The sequence below is a fragment of the Rutidosis leptorrhynchoides genome, chromosome 2, assembly GCF_046630445.1.
Source record: "Rutidosis leptorrhynchoides isolate AG116_Rl617_1_P2 chromosome 2, CSIRO_AGI_Rlap_v1, whole genome shotgun sequence".
Taxonomy (NCBI): domain Eukaryota; kingdom Viridiplantae; phylum Streptophyta; class Magnoliopsida; order Asterales; family Asteraceae; genus Rutidosis; species Rutidosis leptorrhynchoides.
The window spans coordinates 41447913-41465336 of NC_092334.1; the positions used below are offsets into that span (position 1 = coordinate 41447913).

The following is a 17424-nucleotide window of genomic DNA, read 5'->3' on the forward strand; positions in this document are numbered from 1 at the left end:
TTTACTTGACAGCTAAGCAACCGCCGTACCGGGAACAAAGGCATTCGCACGCCGCATACCGCACACAAGAACACGCATACGCACAATAGTGATTGCCCGCATACATATGTGGTGCGGCTGCGGGTTGCGGTATCATTATGTCCCCCCAGTTTGATGTTATATGGCGCAAGGCGTATGATATCAAACTATTAAGCGAAAAAGAAAAAACAAGAAAACGGCTAGCATTTAATATTCCGCGTGCGTCTCGATGCCATTAAATGCCTGTCACAATCGCAGAAGCCCATTCGGCTGACATGACATAAAGTGGCAGTGTGGCAGGCGCGTGCCAACCACGCGCGTATATGTAATCATACCCAACTGGCATCCACGCGCATAAATAAAATGCTACCCGTCGATTGCGTTACACGTGTACAGCCACGATCACACCACTCCATCCCATGACCCTCAATCTTCCCTATAAATAGCCCATTTTGCAGCTCACTTCCACTTTCTTGCTTCAAGCTTCCTCGTTACGCTGCTAATTTGAATTCCGATCAAAAATCAAACATTCCGGCCACCATTTAAAGGTTAGTATTCATCCGATTACTCCTAGAAAATGACTAAAGCTAACGAGACGTATGTAGATAGCATATAGTCTGTTATAGAGCAGAAGCACATAGATCACTTAGTGAAACAGTACCCCCCTTAGCCAAGTACAATCCGGTGCCCCCATTGTCCAATCAGCGAGCCCACGAGCCACCGGAGAAAAAGGTGGCTATTTACGAACATGCTTTTAAGCATGGAAACTTTAGGGTTCCTCCCACCGATTTCTTTCTGGGCGTGCTAGATCACTTTAAGGTCGGATTAGGTCAGTTGCACCCTTACGCTATAGGGAAAATAGTCTTGTTCGAGATGTGGTGCGTTGCACTCAACAAAGTGCCCCTGGTGAAGGTGTTTTGTCATTTATACCGAATAGCCAACCACCACAAATTGTGGTTCACCTTCTTCGCTCGTCAAAACTTCACCAAGACCCCAAAATCGAATGCGGGGAATTGGAAAGAGACATTCTTTTTCATCGACCAAACTGCGGTGAGTGCAAACTTCCCGCAAACGCTGATATGGTTCGAGAAGGTGGAGAAGGATGTAAACAAGACCCCCACCCTGGATGAGGATGAAAGGAAACTATTAGCGAAGTGTGCAAATGCACAGCTAGTGCATCGATCATATGGGAACGTGATGTTGCGGCTAGGGAAGATATCCGCACATTGGCCATGGGAGGATGTGCGCCCAGCCATAGTCGGACCGGATGGAAAGGGTAGGAATAGTATAATCACGTACTAACAACTGTTTTTGTATGTATATTATCTAACGCATGCTTGTATCTTTGCAGAAATGAGGATGAAGAAGGTGCTGACTGCTGAAGAGATTGCGGGAATCTCCTTCCGCAAGCAAGATGTGAACGTACAGCTAGAGCAGGAGAAACCTAGCGAAAACGTGGAGCAATCGCCTGCAGCATCTGGAAACAAACGCAAAGCAGCTGAGACCTCTGCAGCTCAGTAGAAGAAGAAGATGATGACTCCCAAACAAAGGGAGGACATGCGGAATGATAACTTTGTTCCAATCGAGCCGCGCTCCGCAGAACTACATCCCCCCATTACTGGTAAGCGTCCATTCCTTGCGCGTATACCGCATACTAAAGTTTACGTTATAACTATTTACTGATATGCAGAGCATGTGGAGGAGACACAGCCGTCCACCCCGCGGGTCAACCCAGATCTCGAAGCTACCGCCGCATCAAAGGATAAGGCGATACACGTGGATTCTGATTCCACACCAACTCCACCGCAAGGTAGCTTCCGCCTTGCCAACCTCAGCCAACTCACACAGTCTTCTGCGAAAAATGCAGCAGAGCAGTCTGGGTTACTGCAGCAAATCTTTCCGGCCGAATTCCGCGAGCAACTGGCCGCTCTACTGTTCAACCAGGCGCACAATGCCTTCATTCAAAACGGCCTGGTATTTTTTGGCATGTTTGCGGATCAGGCCCGCCGCTCCTCCAGCATATACCAGCTAGCTCTGCACAAAGAGGTAGAGCTAGGGCTACTGCAGGCGGGTGTAGATCAGGTCAAGAAGAATAGGGATGCTGCCGAGGAGGCGCGAAATGCGGTTGATTCGACCGCGAATGAAACCAAAACTGCGCTGATTGAGGAAAGAAAAAAGAGCCGCGAGCTGGTTGGTGCGGTTGAGCAGGCGAAGGGGGATGCAGAGAGTTTGCGGTCGGAGCTTGAGAAAGTGACGAGGGAAAGGGATGACGTGGTAACCAACCGCGAACTGGCAGAGGCGGATCTAGCGAAGCTGCGCACCGCACTCCCTACCATTGCGCAAAAGGTGATGGACTCAGAGCGTGTGTCCGACAAGTTCAATGCCTACGTTGATGCGGTCAGGGACCATGAAATCAACAAGGCTGTGCAGGAGTTAATCCAAGCTTGCGGTCTAACACCGCCGTTCCCCGACATCGTTCAAAAGAAGCTAAAAGAGGGAACGGCTGCGGCGTTAATGGAGGCGGAAGAAGCCATCAAGTCCATCCCTATCCCCCTAATCAATGTATTTGCTGCGGACCCGAACATGTCGATCGATGGGTTTTTGAAGGAGGATTATTAGTTTGTGTTGGATTGCGCCGTAAGTCCTATGCTTAGGCAGGTATTTGTATTTTTGCAGCCCTAAGTCCCGTGTTGGGCAGGCGTTTCAAACAATTACCTCTTATGTAACTTAATTTGATGTATATATATTTCTGTTATGCATGCGTAGTGTGTTTATTTGTTTATATATCGCGAATCAAAACAAAAGGTGAACCGCATGCCCATACGCATAGTTAACCAAAACTCATGCGTATGCGGATGGTACTGCGTAAAATAAACCAATACTTTAACAATTTACCTTTAACAATTTAGACTCAGAAGCTACTGCGTTTTTGCTTTGTCATGTACTAGAGGTGCACGGTAGCTGTATGGTAAGCAACGCAACTAAAAACAAGCCAATGTCTTTATGCTTAAGAGTTCCTCAAGCAAACCAATGCGAGAGTAATTACGCACAAGCAAATCAATGCTTGTAATTTTTTAAGTCGACTTTGCAGTCATCTAGTCTGCGTGGCACTTGGCTAGGGGAAAACCAATTCCCTTTGCCTGCCGTTAGTGTCTAGCCTTGTAGCCAAACAGGCTTCTGCCGCACGGGGGCTAGAGGACACCCCTTAAGTAGGCAGGAACCGCATACAAAAAAGAAATATTTAAACAACAAAAGTATGCGCGAGTAAATATTTAATTGGCATTAATCACAATTACAACCGCGACACATCCAAACGGACGGAAATTACATAGAAAAAATAATGTGCTACAATAAACTGGAGTGATCAGGTCCACCTAGCTACATATAACATTTTTTCAATAACGTCGCATGCCAAGTGCATTTCACAGGTTTTCCATCTAATGTCTCGAGATGGTACGCCCCGGTGTTGTTTGCCTTCGCTACCCTGTATGGACCTTCCCAACGGGGGCCCAGTTTCCCAGTATCCTCCGCATGACTTGCGTCGTTCTGACGCCAAACCAAGTCACCGCACTTGTAAGAGCGCGAACGCACACGCTGATTATAGTACTTTGCAATTTTTTGCTTGTTATTTGCTTCGTTCACAGCCGCAGTGAGTCTGCACTCTTCCAGCAAATTAAGATTTTCCCGCAAAGCTTCAGAGTTATTTTGCTCATCAAAATTTTGTATACGGAACGTTGGTACCCCAATTTCTGCGGGTACAACAGCTTCTGATGCATAGACCAAACTGAACGGAGTCTCACCAGTGCTTGCTTTGGGTGTTGTTCTATGCTCCCATAAAACCTTCGGTAGTTCATCCACCCAACCAACGCGACCATGACCCAACCTAGCTTTGATTCCAGCTACTATATCCCAGTTGGTGACTTCGCACTGGCCATTCGCCTGCGGATGCGCAACAGATGTAAAAGTTTGCTTAATATTAAGCTCCGTGCACCAGCTGCGAAAAGGATCACCCGCGAACTGCGTACCGTTATCACTAACAATTTCGTTTGGTATACCAAATCGACAGACGATGTCTTCCCATACAAAATTTCGCACCCTTTTTCCTGAGATTGCTGCCAGCGGTCTCGCTTCAACCCACTTTGTGAAATAGTCGATTGCAACAATCAAGAATTTGATGTTTCCTCGGCCTTTTGGGAATGGTCCGACTATGTCGATTGCCCATTTGCAGAATGGCCATGGTGAGGAGACTGGTATCATTGGATGCGCAGGTGCTCTGCTAATAGGTGCATGTATTTGGCATGATTCGCATTGCTTAACTATGCGCGCAGTATCCGCGTACATGGTGGGCCAATAATATCCTAGCCGCATTATTTTTGACACAATGGACATGTGCCCCGAATGGAGTGCGCATGCACCCTCATGCACCTCGCGTACAACTTCCTCTACCTCTTTCGGGCCAATGCGCCTTAAGTGCGGTCCCAAATAATTCTTTCGATATAGGACGTCACCCTCAAGGGCATACAGCGGTGCCTTAACGTGGACTTTCTTTGCATCAGCGGAATCCGCAGGAGAAGTGCCATCCCGCAGAAAAGCCACGATGGGCGTCATCCATGTTGAGCTTGATTCCTCAACTGGTGCCACTAAAGGCATCATAACAATGGATTTCGCATTGAGTTCTTCTATTAGAACTTTCTTCCCCATATGATCAAAAGCCAAGGCAGCCAGTTTGCTTAGCGCATCCGCTTTCTTATTTTGCCCCCGCATTACGTGGGAGATTTGAAAAGCTTCAAACTGGTCAGCGAGGTTGTGAACAAGCGATAGATATTGCTGCATGGCTATGTCATGCGCTTCGAAATCTCCGCTGACTTGACTGCATACTAGCTTTGAATCCACATAAGCGTGCAAATTTTTAACATTTAACTTATGCGCAATGCGCATACCTGCTTACAGAGCCTCATACTCTGCTTCATTGTTCGTAACAGCAAAATTAAACCGCAGTGCGTATGTATGCTCTTCGCCATCTGGGCCTGTTAAAATTACACCCGCACCTGCACCAGATGCGCTGCACGCACCATCGGTGTACAATTCCCATGGTGACAAAGTTGATGCAGGTGGATCCTGATGTTCTGCTGATGCCTCGACATCCGCAGGTAATTCTGCTAGGTAATTAGCAAGTATTTGACCTTAACCGCACTGCGCGAAGAAAAATTTATTTCATGTTCTCCTAATTCAACTGCCCACTTAGCCATTCGGACAGAAATCTCAGGCTTGTATAACACCTGAAAGAAAAATGATTGCGTTAGTCAATGCGGTAACCCCGGTCATTGCCGCAAAGTAGGCGTTTACTAACCTATTTGATTGGTTGATCAGTTAGGACCACCATTGGATGTGCTTGAAAATATCGGCGCAAACGCCGCGCCGTATGGACCAGCGCATATACGAGCTTTTCTATCGGTGAGTAGTTTACTTCGCTTGATGTCAGCGTCTTGCTTACGAAGTAGACCGGCATTTGCGTCTGAGAAAAACCTCAGTCGCTAAGTTTCTGCGAAATAAATAAAGCATGTAAATTAATGGATTACCTTTTCGCGATCCGCAATGAGAACTGAACTGACAGCTTCCTTCGATGCCACGAGGTACAGCGTTAGCGTTTCTCTTGATACTGGCGCAGTAAGTGTTGGTAATTCTGCAAGCACCTTTTTCATCTCCTGAAAGGCTGATTCTGCTTCCTGAGTCCATACGAAGTCTTTTTTCTTCAAACAATTTTTCAAAGTATTGAAGAATGGTAACTGTCGTTCTGCCGATTTCGACAAAAACAATGTGATAGCCGCAAGCTTCCCAGTTAGACTCTGCACATCTTTCTTTGTCTTCGGAGATGGCAAATTATCAATGGCTTCAATCTTTTTGGGATTGGCCTTGATACCCCGCGCTGTCACCACATGACCTAAAAACTTGCCTTCCTCTTCCCCAAAACTACATTTAAGCGGGTTAAGCTTCATGTTGATCCTGCGCAGAGATGCAAATGTTTCCAGGATGTCCGCGAGCATGTTTTCTTCGGTGTTACTTTTAATTACCAAGTCGTCGACGTACGCTTCAAGATTTCTACCGATTTGGTGCTTGAATGCTGCGTTAATTACACGCTGATAGGTCTCGCCAGCATTCTTTAACCCGAAAGGCATCTTCGTGTAACAATAAATACCCTGCGGCGTATGAAAAGCAGTCTTGTCCTCATCTTTCGCAGCCATTAAGATTTGGTGATAACCCTTGTATGCGTCCAGAAAACACTTGTACCTAAATCCCGATAGTGATTCTACCTTCCAGTCTATCTCCGGGAGAGGGTAGTTGTCCTTAGGACATGCCTTATTAATGTCTTTGAAATCAACGCACATTCGCCAGTTACCGTCAGCCTTTTTTACTAACACAGGATTTGCAACCCATGTCTGATAACGCACTTTCCGCAGAATGTTTGCTTTGACAAGGTTGTCCACCTCTGCGCACAACCAATCACTGCGGTCTAGAGCCATATGCCGCTTCTTTTGCCTAACGGGTGTCAATGATGGATTAACATTTAACTTATGTTCCGCAATATCCCGCGGAACCCCGGTCATGTCTGACTCGCGCCATGCGAAAACATCTGCGTTAGCTGACAATATTCCATGCAACTTGCCCTTCGTTTCGGCTGACAAGCCTGCGCCGATTTTAATTCGCTTATCCGGATGCAAGCGATTTGCTATTACTGCACAGTTTGCAAGTTGCTCTCCTACGCTAGGAGCACTTAAAGACGCGACAGAGCCACACAACTCGGTTGCTTGATGTGACGCAACTGTGGCAACGCCTCCTACTGTGGGAAACTTAATCAAACCATGCACTACCGATGGTATGATGTTGAAACGCCGTATGAAGTTTCTCCCTAGCAGTGCGTTATATCGTGAAGTTGAACGAACCACATAAAAATTGACCAATTCATGCCTGATCATCTGCGGGTTCCTATCATCCGTAAGCTCTATCATTAATTCTATCCGGCTTAGCGGCCACGAGTTTTCTCCGGAAAACCCTGATAGCGTAATATCAGGCTGGCGTAACTGCGCTTTGACTTCTGCCGGAAGGAAACGATAACAATGCTCATACATAATATCGACACCGCTGCCAGTGTCAACATGCATGCGCTTAATCTGGATTCCGCAATTAGGGATGCGACACTTGATGATAATGGGCTCATTAATTGTATCAATTGACATTACAGGAGGGAAAGTGATTGGGAGAAGCTCCCAATCCTGGTGATCATTGTACTTTCTCCGCTGGCTGATTTTCTCTGCGTCAACCATGTTAATGGTTAAGTCGGCATTTTTCGTTTTGTCAACTTTCTGCCATGCGAAAGTTTTAGACTTCGAACCCTCTTCTGCGGCCTTTCCCATATCCTTTTTAGGTGGTTTTAGATGATCCAATTTACCCGCACGAAGTGCCTCCAAAACCTGTTCCATCAAGTTTTTACACCGATTGGTGTCGTGACCATAATCGTCATGAAATTCACAATACTTTGTTTTGTCCCGCTTACCAAATTCTGTAAGCGGAGTTGGAACCGCGAAGGTCGCGCATAATGGCTCCGTTGCCAAAATTTCCTTGGGCGTTTTGGACAAACTTTTGAGCAGCGCATAGTTCTGATTATTGATGTCGCGCTGATTATTGTTTCGATAATTGCCACTGGACTTCCCCTTGTCACTCCTGATAGGACCGCCGCTGTGATACCGTCCGCGAGAGTTACTTCCGCAACTTTGATCACGCGATCGATCATCATCATCTTTTCTTTCGTTTCGTGAGCTAGCGGTGGGAATATCTTTATCTTCGCCACTCCGCATATAAGCATGGCATTCTTTAAGTGCTTCAACATAAGTTGTTGGCACCGTATGGTGTAAACGCTTAACCAGCGTCGGGTGACGCTCTGAATTTATACCATGTATGAGCCCTGAAATCTGCTGCTCTGGCTTAAGATCTGGTATCCGCAGGCACTCATTAGTATACCTTGTGAGAAATTCGCCCAAAGATTCCTTGGACTTCTGCACGATGTCATGGCATTTAATGTGAGTGCGCTTGCGTGGTCTTTGATTCTGATATTGCAATAAAAACTTTGTCCGCAGATCCATAAACCCGGCAATACTACCCGCCGGCAACTTATTAAACCATTCACGAGCAATACCCTGTAGTGTCATAGGAAATATCTGACACGCAACCGGATTCACCCAGCCTTGAATTTGCATTGCGCCTTCGAAACGCTGTAAAAAATCATCTGGATCGGTCAGGCCATTGTAAGTACCCAACGTGCTAGGTATCTTTGGTGCTGATGGAAATGGGTATGTGGTTATATGCGGAGGAAACTTATCAAAGGTAGTCGGTAGCTCGAAGGGTGGTTTAACAGGATCCCCTTTCAAGCCCGCAAAGAAACGCTTCATCATGTCCTGAACAAAGTCAGGTTGTGAAAATAAGTGAACCATATCAGGAGGTGCGGCCTGCATGAATTGACTTGCAAGATTTGCCTGCCCTTGAACATTTTGCCAAGGTTGACCCTGCGTCTGCGGATATAACCAAGGCTGCTGCGTTGGAAAAGAGGGATGACTTGAAGATGCAGAGTACACAGGTGGCTGTAAAGGAAGCAAAACCTGTGGCGCAGATATCTGCGAAACTTGAGGATACACACTTAAAAGCCCAACTGTATGCGTTGTGCTTTGCTGCTGCGCTGTTATCGGTGCCCAATGAGAGTTTGCATCTGGGATGACACCAAACCCCAACTATTAAGTAACGCCTGCGCATCCGCAGGAGTTAAAAATTGTGAAATTGGGCGCGGTGGTTGCCAAGGTTGCAACGGTGTAAATGACGAATTCTGCTGAATGCTCTGCGTATGCAGAGGTATTGAAACAGTGGTACTGTAAATAGGTACCTGGCCGCAGCAAACCACATGCGGCCCCATTGTTTCACCGCTAGTGCCTGCCAAGATGACCCTTGGATCCACTGACGAAAAGTCCAGCCGCGTGGTTGTGACTGGTGAATTTGCTCTTGGCGGTGTAATCCCGTCTGAATATATCGGCTTGTACCTCTGAAAGGGTTCGCCGGATATAGGTGGAGGGTACATCGTGTACCCCGCCTGAATAGTCGTCTCCGTAGTCATAACCGGTGTCTGTTGACTACCAGACGGTGCGTTTTGAATATCTGTTTGGGTATGTTCCGATGATTCCTCGGAAGTCATGATACTGTTAAAGAAAAAATTCAAAAATTTTGTAAATAACGAGTCATACAATTCAAAACCTTAAAAGAAAAAGCAATTAAACAGTCTTGAATTAATTCGACTCTCAACGAGAGCACCACTTGATCATGCATATTTTTACCATAGGGTTTAATATGCCTGCTCAATACATAAAGAGGGGTTTAAGGATCTTAGAACGTGGCTCTCCGGTCCAGCTACCATGAATAACCCTGGCCGACATGATGAGGTCGGCGGGGTGGCCAAGTGATTAAGTCCACCTCCGATAACGGTCGTCGATCAAGAGGCCCCAAATAAGGTCGTAGGTACTAGCTTACGAAAGACTAACCTGTTAACCTTGAAAAGATGCTGAATGATGCTGTTTTACGTAATGTGTATCGTATGCGATGGTTACGTAATATGCTGTGTCTGGTGAATGATGATTAGGGTTTGTATTTATATGCAAACCCTAATTCTAGAACCGTCCCAGATCATGATAATCTCATCCATAACTGACTCCCCCGAATCACGGATATAATTATGGAAAAGATATTTACTTGACAGCTAAGCAACCGCCGTACCGGGAACAAAGGCATTCGCACGCCGCATACCGCACACAAGAACACGCATACGCACAATAGTGATTGCCCGCATACATATGTGGTGCGCCTGCGGGTTGCGGTATCATTATAAATATAAATATAAATTCTTGTATGAAAATTGAATTATAACAAATATACTATTAAAAAATAATATACTTTATAATTAATTCAACTGACATATATGACACATACATTATAATAGAGTTAACCATAATCAAGTTATGTTTAACATATTACTTTAATTTATTAAAAAATGTAAATTTTCAAGATAGGCGTTTTTTGATTTATAAATCTTGGACCTACCCTAAACTAGGGTGGGATTTTTCTAACTCCTTTTGTAAAGTTATAGGAAAAGGTTTCGAGACATCATTATAGCTGGAACCTTGGTGTGAGTCGAAATCTCTTAAAATCAAATACTCAAGACTCTTCAGACTTGAAACTAACAAGAAAGCTACCGTAGCTGATCGGGTATCCTGTTCTAGCTATGTCATATCCTTCAACTGGAATTGGTCTGTTGCTCCACGTTGGCAAACTGATTCGGACCTATCAACCTTACAAGAATTGATTACACATGCTCATTTCTCGAACAATGATACTGACTGCTGGAATTGGCCCATCGGATCAAATGACATCTTCAACTCAAAAGAGTTCAATGCTCTAATCACCGAAATGGTAAATGTTAACAATCAAATGCTTACTCCTACATTACAAAATAATCTGTCACCTCAAAAAATAGGGATTTTCGTATGGAGAGCAAAACAAAATAAGCTCCCTGTACGAACGGAACTTGATAAACGCGGAATTAATCTCCATTCGGTTAGATGCCCTGTTTGTAACGAAGATATTGAAACCTTAGAACACGCAATCTAAAAATGCAAAGTAGCTTAAGATGTTTGGGATCGAATACGTAAATGGCGGACCCATTCATCTCATGGTCTAAAAATGTGGCAAGCTATTCACATGGTTAACTGGGTACACTTTATGAAAGAATAGAAACGAATGTTCCTTCGGGAAAAACAAATGCACTATTGCAGATATGCTAATCGAGATTCAATCTAAAAGCTTCGAGTAGATATCTTGCTGTTGGAAAAATGAAAGTCTCGAGTGGCTAAAGTGGCTAAATAACCCGCTGCATTATGATTATATTCCTCCAAATAAATCGGGTATTGGATAGTACATGGAGAACCTCTCGAGTTATCTAAATATCCGGCTTCATCATTTTGTATCGTCTATTGGATATATCTGGCTTTAAGATCTAAATGGGCAAGGGCGCTTTACCACTGTTAATTCGGTACTGTGTCCCTCGCTATTCCGAATTGTTTTTTCCGAATTGTTTTTTCAAGTTGCTTCTTAGACCACTCCCTATGGTTCCACTATCCGTCATTACCCGCTCATTACCCGTAGTTACCCGTAATGAACCATAGACACGGCTTAGTTACCCGCGTTAGTTACCCGCACTCACCATGGATTTGATGGAAGAGTTTAGGTTAGTTATAGGAATTATGGGTCTCAGTGGCTTTTTATTGTTAGACTTGATGCTTTATTGCTTGTACGTTGTATAATAAAAGTATTGTTTTAGCCATGATAAGGAGTGTTTAATTATGAATTAGTTATAGGATATTGGTGTTGATGTGGCGCTGATGTGGAAGGTTAAGAGGATGAATAGTTTAGTTACGATAGAGAGTGGCCTTATGGTCCTTACATCCTTAGGGGATTCTTTTCTTCATTGTGTCGTAATTGTTGTATTTGTATTATTTATACCGTGTATTCTTATAGTTTATTAATAAAATAAAATTGTTTGTCTTTTAAAAAAATAAATAATTATTAGAACATATTTACCCTTAAGTTGATGATGAAGGATGTGATATATGACAGTTAAAATGAAAAATATAACATGTTAAAAATATTACTGATAGTGTATGATAAAAGAAAAAAATGGTGTACAATCACCTCTCGATAAGTTTCCCTACCTTCTTTACAAGGACTGGAATTAAGACTGAAATATTTTCAAATACCATTTATTTACCAAATATAGATTTAGATTAAGATTATACAATTAAAACAAAATATTTCAAATTATTAAATAAGCTACCAATTAAACCAAAAAGTTACTTCGTATGAAAAAGTTAATTAACAAATTTTTATTTTTTTTTAACCTGGGTATCCAACTTTTTGAACCGATTAATTTCAAAGCGACTACCCGCTTTGTGAGCAGCCATCTTCACCGCGACTCTCATGGTTAATAAAAACTTTTATGGGAATTAACATGTTCCCATCATTATGACAACCAAAGTCTAATTGGCATCCGTTTTGTATATTTTTAATTAACTTATAACTTATAAAATTAAAATATTCAACAAAAAAATACTCCGTAATAATTAATAATCTAAAAATAAGGTATAAATATAAAATAAAAATAAAAAATAAAAAAAATGTAAGATATAAAAATAGTGTGAGGTGAGTGAGGTGAATTTAAGGTACTAAGATTAATCAAGATTCAAGAAAGAAGAAGAATACTATGTCATTTAGTAATATATATTTATTGTAGATCTTACATTCTAAAACAGAGCACAAATGTTATTATAAAATAACCTATAATAAGGGTTAAGTGTCATTTGAGTGAACTAAAACAGCTAAATGAATATGATTCAATACATCTGTGTATTGATCTGCTGCTGTTTATTGGGGAAGCTAGGAAATGCTTATGATGATACAGAGTTATTTTATAAAAACACAAATGCTATTAATAATGATAATACATCAACAATATCAAGAAAACAAATGTTGTCAATTGTAGAAGACTATTCTTTTGATACTAATAATAATATAAATAATAATAATAATAATAATAATAGTTATCAACAATCTGCTGCTTATGGTCCTCTTTATGTTGGTCTCACTCTCATTCATGGAGCAGCTGCTAAAGGCGCAGGTACATTTCTCCTTTTCTATTATTATTATTATTATAAAGTTTTGATTTTTATCTTAATTTATGTATTTTGGGTTTGATAAAGTTTACACCTTTCCAAATCTTGATCAAATTTGTTTTTTTTTGGTTGGTGCTTGATTTGGGTGTTTTCCGTTTTGGTTCACACTTTTTGGAGCTTTTTTTGTTGGTTTTTCTGTTTTTGGTTTATGTTTGTATAATTGATTGTACTGTATATAATTTATAAATGGTAATGTTAATGACAAATGATAAGCAAAATGGGCTTTGTTTGTGTGTGTTTTAATCCTCTCCATATTAATTTTGTTTAGTTTCTAGGTAGTTTTTCATGGGGTTATGAGATTCATTGTTTGTGATTTACGTTTAAACCTTTTGACTCAATAAGTAATCAAATTAATCATGTTCAGATTCAAATATTACTCTTAAGATCAAAAGTTATGTCCTTTCCTATTATTTCTTTCTTTATGAAAATCAAAAGTGTGTGCTATAAGCTATGGTTCACATTTAAAAAGTGAACCATAGCCATTGACTTTTATACTGATTATTACCTTTTTGGGTGTATCACTTTTTAAGTATGCATGGATGGATCAGTACCTGGGTACCATTTAAGTCGCGGATTTGGTTCCGGTGCAAAAAGTTGGCTCGTTCATTTAGAGGTTTGTGACCGTTTCAATCACATTATGCAACTGTGTATATGCTATATACTTATATTGGAGCTTGTTTTAGTTAAATCTTGATTTTAATTGTATTTGATCCCAATATGTAAATTGTTTTATCGGGCGTTACTTATGTTACAGGGTGGAGGATGGTGTAACAGCATTAGAACATGTGTTTACCGTAGATCAACAAGGCGTGGTTCGTCCAACTATTTTGAAAAACAGTTGGCTTTTACAGGAATTTTAAGCAATAGGGCACAAGAAAATCCAGGTTTCTTTTTAAACAAAATTATTATTATTATTATATATTTTATTATTGTCGGATTTGCAATGTGAATTCTTTGTTTAACAAACTTGAATTCTTGGCAGATTTTTTTAACTGGAATCGTGTCAAGGTTCGTTATTGTGACGGTGCCTCATTTACTGGCGATTCGGAAGATAAGGTGTGTAGTGTGTATGTGACAAAATGACAATCATTAAGTAATACAGTGTACTAAAGTTTTTATTTTATTTTATTTATTTATATTTTTGCTATTTATTGGTTAAGGCACATAACCTGCAATTTAGAGGACAAAAGATATGGTTAGCTGCCATGGAAGAGTTGATGTCACAGGGAATGCGGTACGCTAATGAGGTACAATATAACCTTTTATTCACTATTTTAGGCAAACATTGCCTGTTTGTGCCTTCATAATATCTGATGTTGTTTACTGAGTTTTATCTACAAGGTACTTGTTATATATGTGATTGTCAGAAGAATATATATGATTCGTGAAATTTAGTCAAACATTTGTAATAACGTTTGTGGACTCGGTGTTCAGGCTATGCTTTCTGGGTGCTCAGCTGGCGGTTTGGCCTCTATTTTACATTGTGATGAGTTCCACGGTTTATTCTCAAGAAAAACCAGAGTCAAGTGTTTTGCTGATGCTGGAATGTTCTTGGATGCGTAAGTTTTACTTCTAGGTGGTATTTTTGACCCATTTACATGTAAATGGATCAATTTAGGTTGAGTATCACCTCAATGGGTCAAATGGGAGAGCAGGTCATGGGTTAAAGGCTATACGAAGTCCTTTTTATACATTTACATGAAAATCAGTAAAACTTCGAGGTGCTAATTTTAACCCATTTACATGTAAAATGGGTGAATTTAAGTTAAGTTCCACCTCAAACGGGTCAAATGGGAGAACAGGTCACTGGTTAAGGCTGTATGAAGTCTATTTTATACATTTACATGAAAATCAGTAAAACTTTGAGGTGGTAATTTCGACCCATTTGCATGTAAATGGGTCACTTTAGGCTAAGTTCCACCTCAAACGGGTCAAATGGGAGAGCAGGTCACAGGTTGAAGGCCTTTACGAAGTCCATTTTAGACATTTACATGAAAATCAGTAAAAGAAAGTTGTTTGCGGGTCGACTAAGATGGGACTAGCCTGTTTTGACTTGTATAAAAAATGACCTGTCTCAACACCTGTACTTGTACAATTAAAATGGAATACTTTGTGTTTATTTCATCTTGATGTTGGTCCTTTATGCAAATTTAGGCGTGATGTATCTGGTGGACACACTCTTAGAAACATGTTTCATGGCGTTGTTACTTTACAGGTACGCGTAATTTTTGGTTTCATAATTAACATACTAATAACCGAACATGCTCAGATTCTAAATTTTATTCAAATAATTTAAACAGGGAGCTGGTAGAAATTTGCCAAGAACTTGCACAAACCACCTTGATCCAACTTCTGTAAGTATTTTTACAAAGAACAGAACACGATCAGTTGGTTTGAAAATTTATATTCTTATTAATTGATGCATTTGTTGTTCTAAGACGGGTTTTTATTCTACTTATGTAGTGCTTTTTCCCGCAAAACATAGTTTCGAACCTCAAAACGCCTATGTTCCTTCTCAATACCGCCTATGATTCTTGGCAGGTAATTCTTTTATATGTTTACCAAGTGTCTTTGGGAGTGTTTGGATGCAGGTTTTATTAGTGACTACTAAATAGGTTTGGTGGGCAATGTATCAGCCCAGAACTTTTTTTTTTGTATGGATTGGGTCGATGCTGGCAGACCCTTAGACACTTTTTTTTCCCCATCTTTTATTAACTGAATTTCAAACTATTTCAAACTATTCTACCCATTTGACCCGTTTAGATGAAAAATATTTATAATTTTTGTAAACTATTATATTAGATCCTTGCTAGTTTAGCTCCACCAACGGCTGATCGTCGAGGCACATGGAAGGCATGCCAAAAGAACCCTGCAAACTGTTCACCATCACAGATGAATTTTCTTCAAGGTAATGTGTTTGTGTTAGTAAAAATGAAATTTAATAAATTTATTAATAAGTATTAATATTAATTCCTGTATGCTTTAAGTAGGATTTAGAAATCAGATGCTGAATTCTATCAGAAGATTCTCGAGGTCCAAACAAAACGGGTTGTTTATAAATTCGTGTTTTGCTCATTGCCAATCAGAAAGACAGGATACATGGTTTGCCGATAATTCGCCTCTTCTTGGAAACAAGGTACTATAAACTTCTTTACATTGATCCAATTACTGTAATGGAAGAATGGGTCAATTTGGGTTATAATTTATACGTAACGGGTCAAACAAGGTTAAAAGTCGCCCAAATTGTCTATAAAGCATAATAAAACTCGTAATTCAATAATCTTATTTAATATGTACAGGCGATTGCATTGGCTGTTGGAGACTGGTTCTATGACCGTTCAACTGTCAAACAAATCGACTGCCCGTATCCATGTGACAAAACTTGTCACAACTTGGTATTCAGAGCATAATGCAACAGTGCGAGCGGTTTAATTACATCATTTTAGATTCATAGTAAATTGAATTGAATATTAATTCAATTTGTTTATTTTATATTTCCCTAGTTCATTTTTCAATCCTTTTACTACAAAGGATTCATTTAATTTAATCTCATTGAAATCAAAAGAGAATATGTATGTATCATGAGAGGAGAATAAATTGTTGAGGCTTGTGTAAGTTGTAACACCTCACTTTCTCACAAAACCAGTGGGAGTGGGCATTTTAAATTATTATAATAGAAATATATGAGGTTTGCTTTTGAATCATTTTTCAGCTTTCTCATTGCTATTCACATAGTACAAGTTATCAGCATAGTACCAACGAACCAGTGGTTCAACGGTACCCGTAGCCTTTGATCCCTGGGCCCCATGTGGGGAAGCTGAAACAACAAGTTATCAGCATAGTTCATTCAAATGGCTTACCTTGGTTAACTATGACGTCGAGATACTGTCAATCAATTTGTTGAATGGTCAACTGCAAATTAGTTTTTTAAAATAAAGTTGTCCAGTTTGAGTTGTGGCTTAATCATCTTTTTGTAAATTAGGTGTGCATTGCATTCCCCCTTGAAATCTACTTGAAGGTCAATCTCACCAAGTATTTATGCCAAAAATTGCAGTTATAATATAGAAAGGTAGAAGCTATAGCTAGCTTCAATTTGACTTGGTCCTAGTTTAATTTGACTATTTGACTTTTTGTAATAATATTTATTTATTATATATAATTTCATGAACATTTGGTAAATATAGATGTCAATCATTTGACAGTTTGTGTCAATTTAATATTTAGTATCAATTTAACAGTTTGAGTATTATGATATGATCGTTTAATATACTAACTAAAAAGTTAAATGATAATCTGCAACAAAGGTTTATAATAGTAACATAATCAAAATTTAATAATTGCTTACTCTTACCACATTTAACGATCATAATCCACTAACCCACACGAGAAATCGTTCTACATTAGGGTGTGCATGGTTCGAGTAGAACCGAAAAAAACCGAGAACCGAGTAGGAACCGAATCGAAACCGAAATACCCGAAGCTATTTGGTCCGGTCCTTGGTCCATAATTTTTCAATATTTCGGGTATCGGTCCGGTCCGGGTCAAACCCGAAAAAACCAATGTTTTGGACCGAACCGAATGATATATA

The 17424-nt window shown here is 40.6% G+C and overlaps 1 protein-coding gene across 1 annotated transcript; it reads left to right on the plus strand.

Annotated features, from left to right (window-relative positions):
- Positions 1 to 1551: 1551 nt before the first annotated feature.
- Positions 1552 to 16487, plus strand: LOC139887819 (pectin acetylesterase 12-like). The gene is made up of 12 exons (XM_071870871.1): positions 1552 to 1639; positions 1709 to 2142; positions 13591 to 13720; positions 13819 to 13892; positions 13997 to 14083; positions 14271 to 14395; positions 14991 to 15051; positions 15137 to 15190; positions 15300 to 15377; positions 15639 to 15744; positions 15827 to 15972; positions 16136 to 16487. The coding sequence occupies exons 1-12, from the start codon at positions 1552 to 1554 to the stop codon at positions 16244 to 16246; spliced, it is 1494 nt and encodes a 497-aa protein (XP_071726972.1). The 3' UTR covers positions 16247 to 16487.
- Positions 16488 to 17424: the final 937 nt, after the last annotated feature.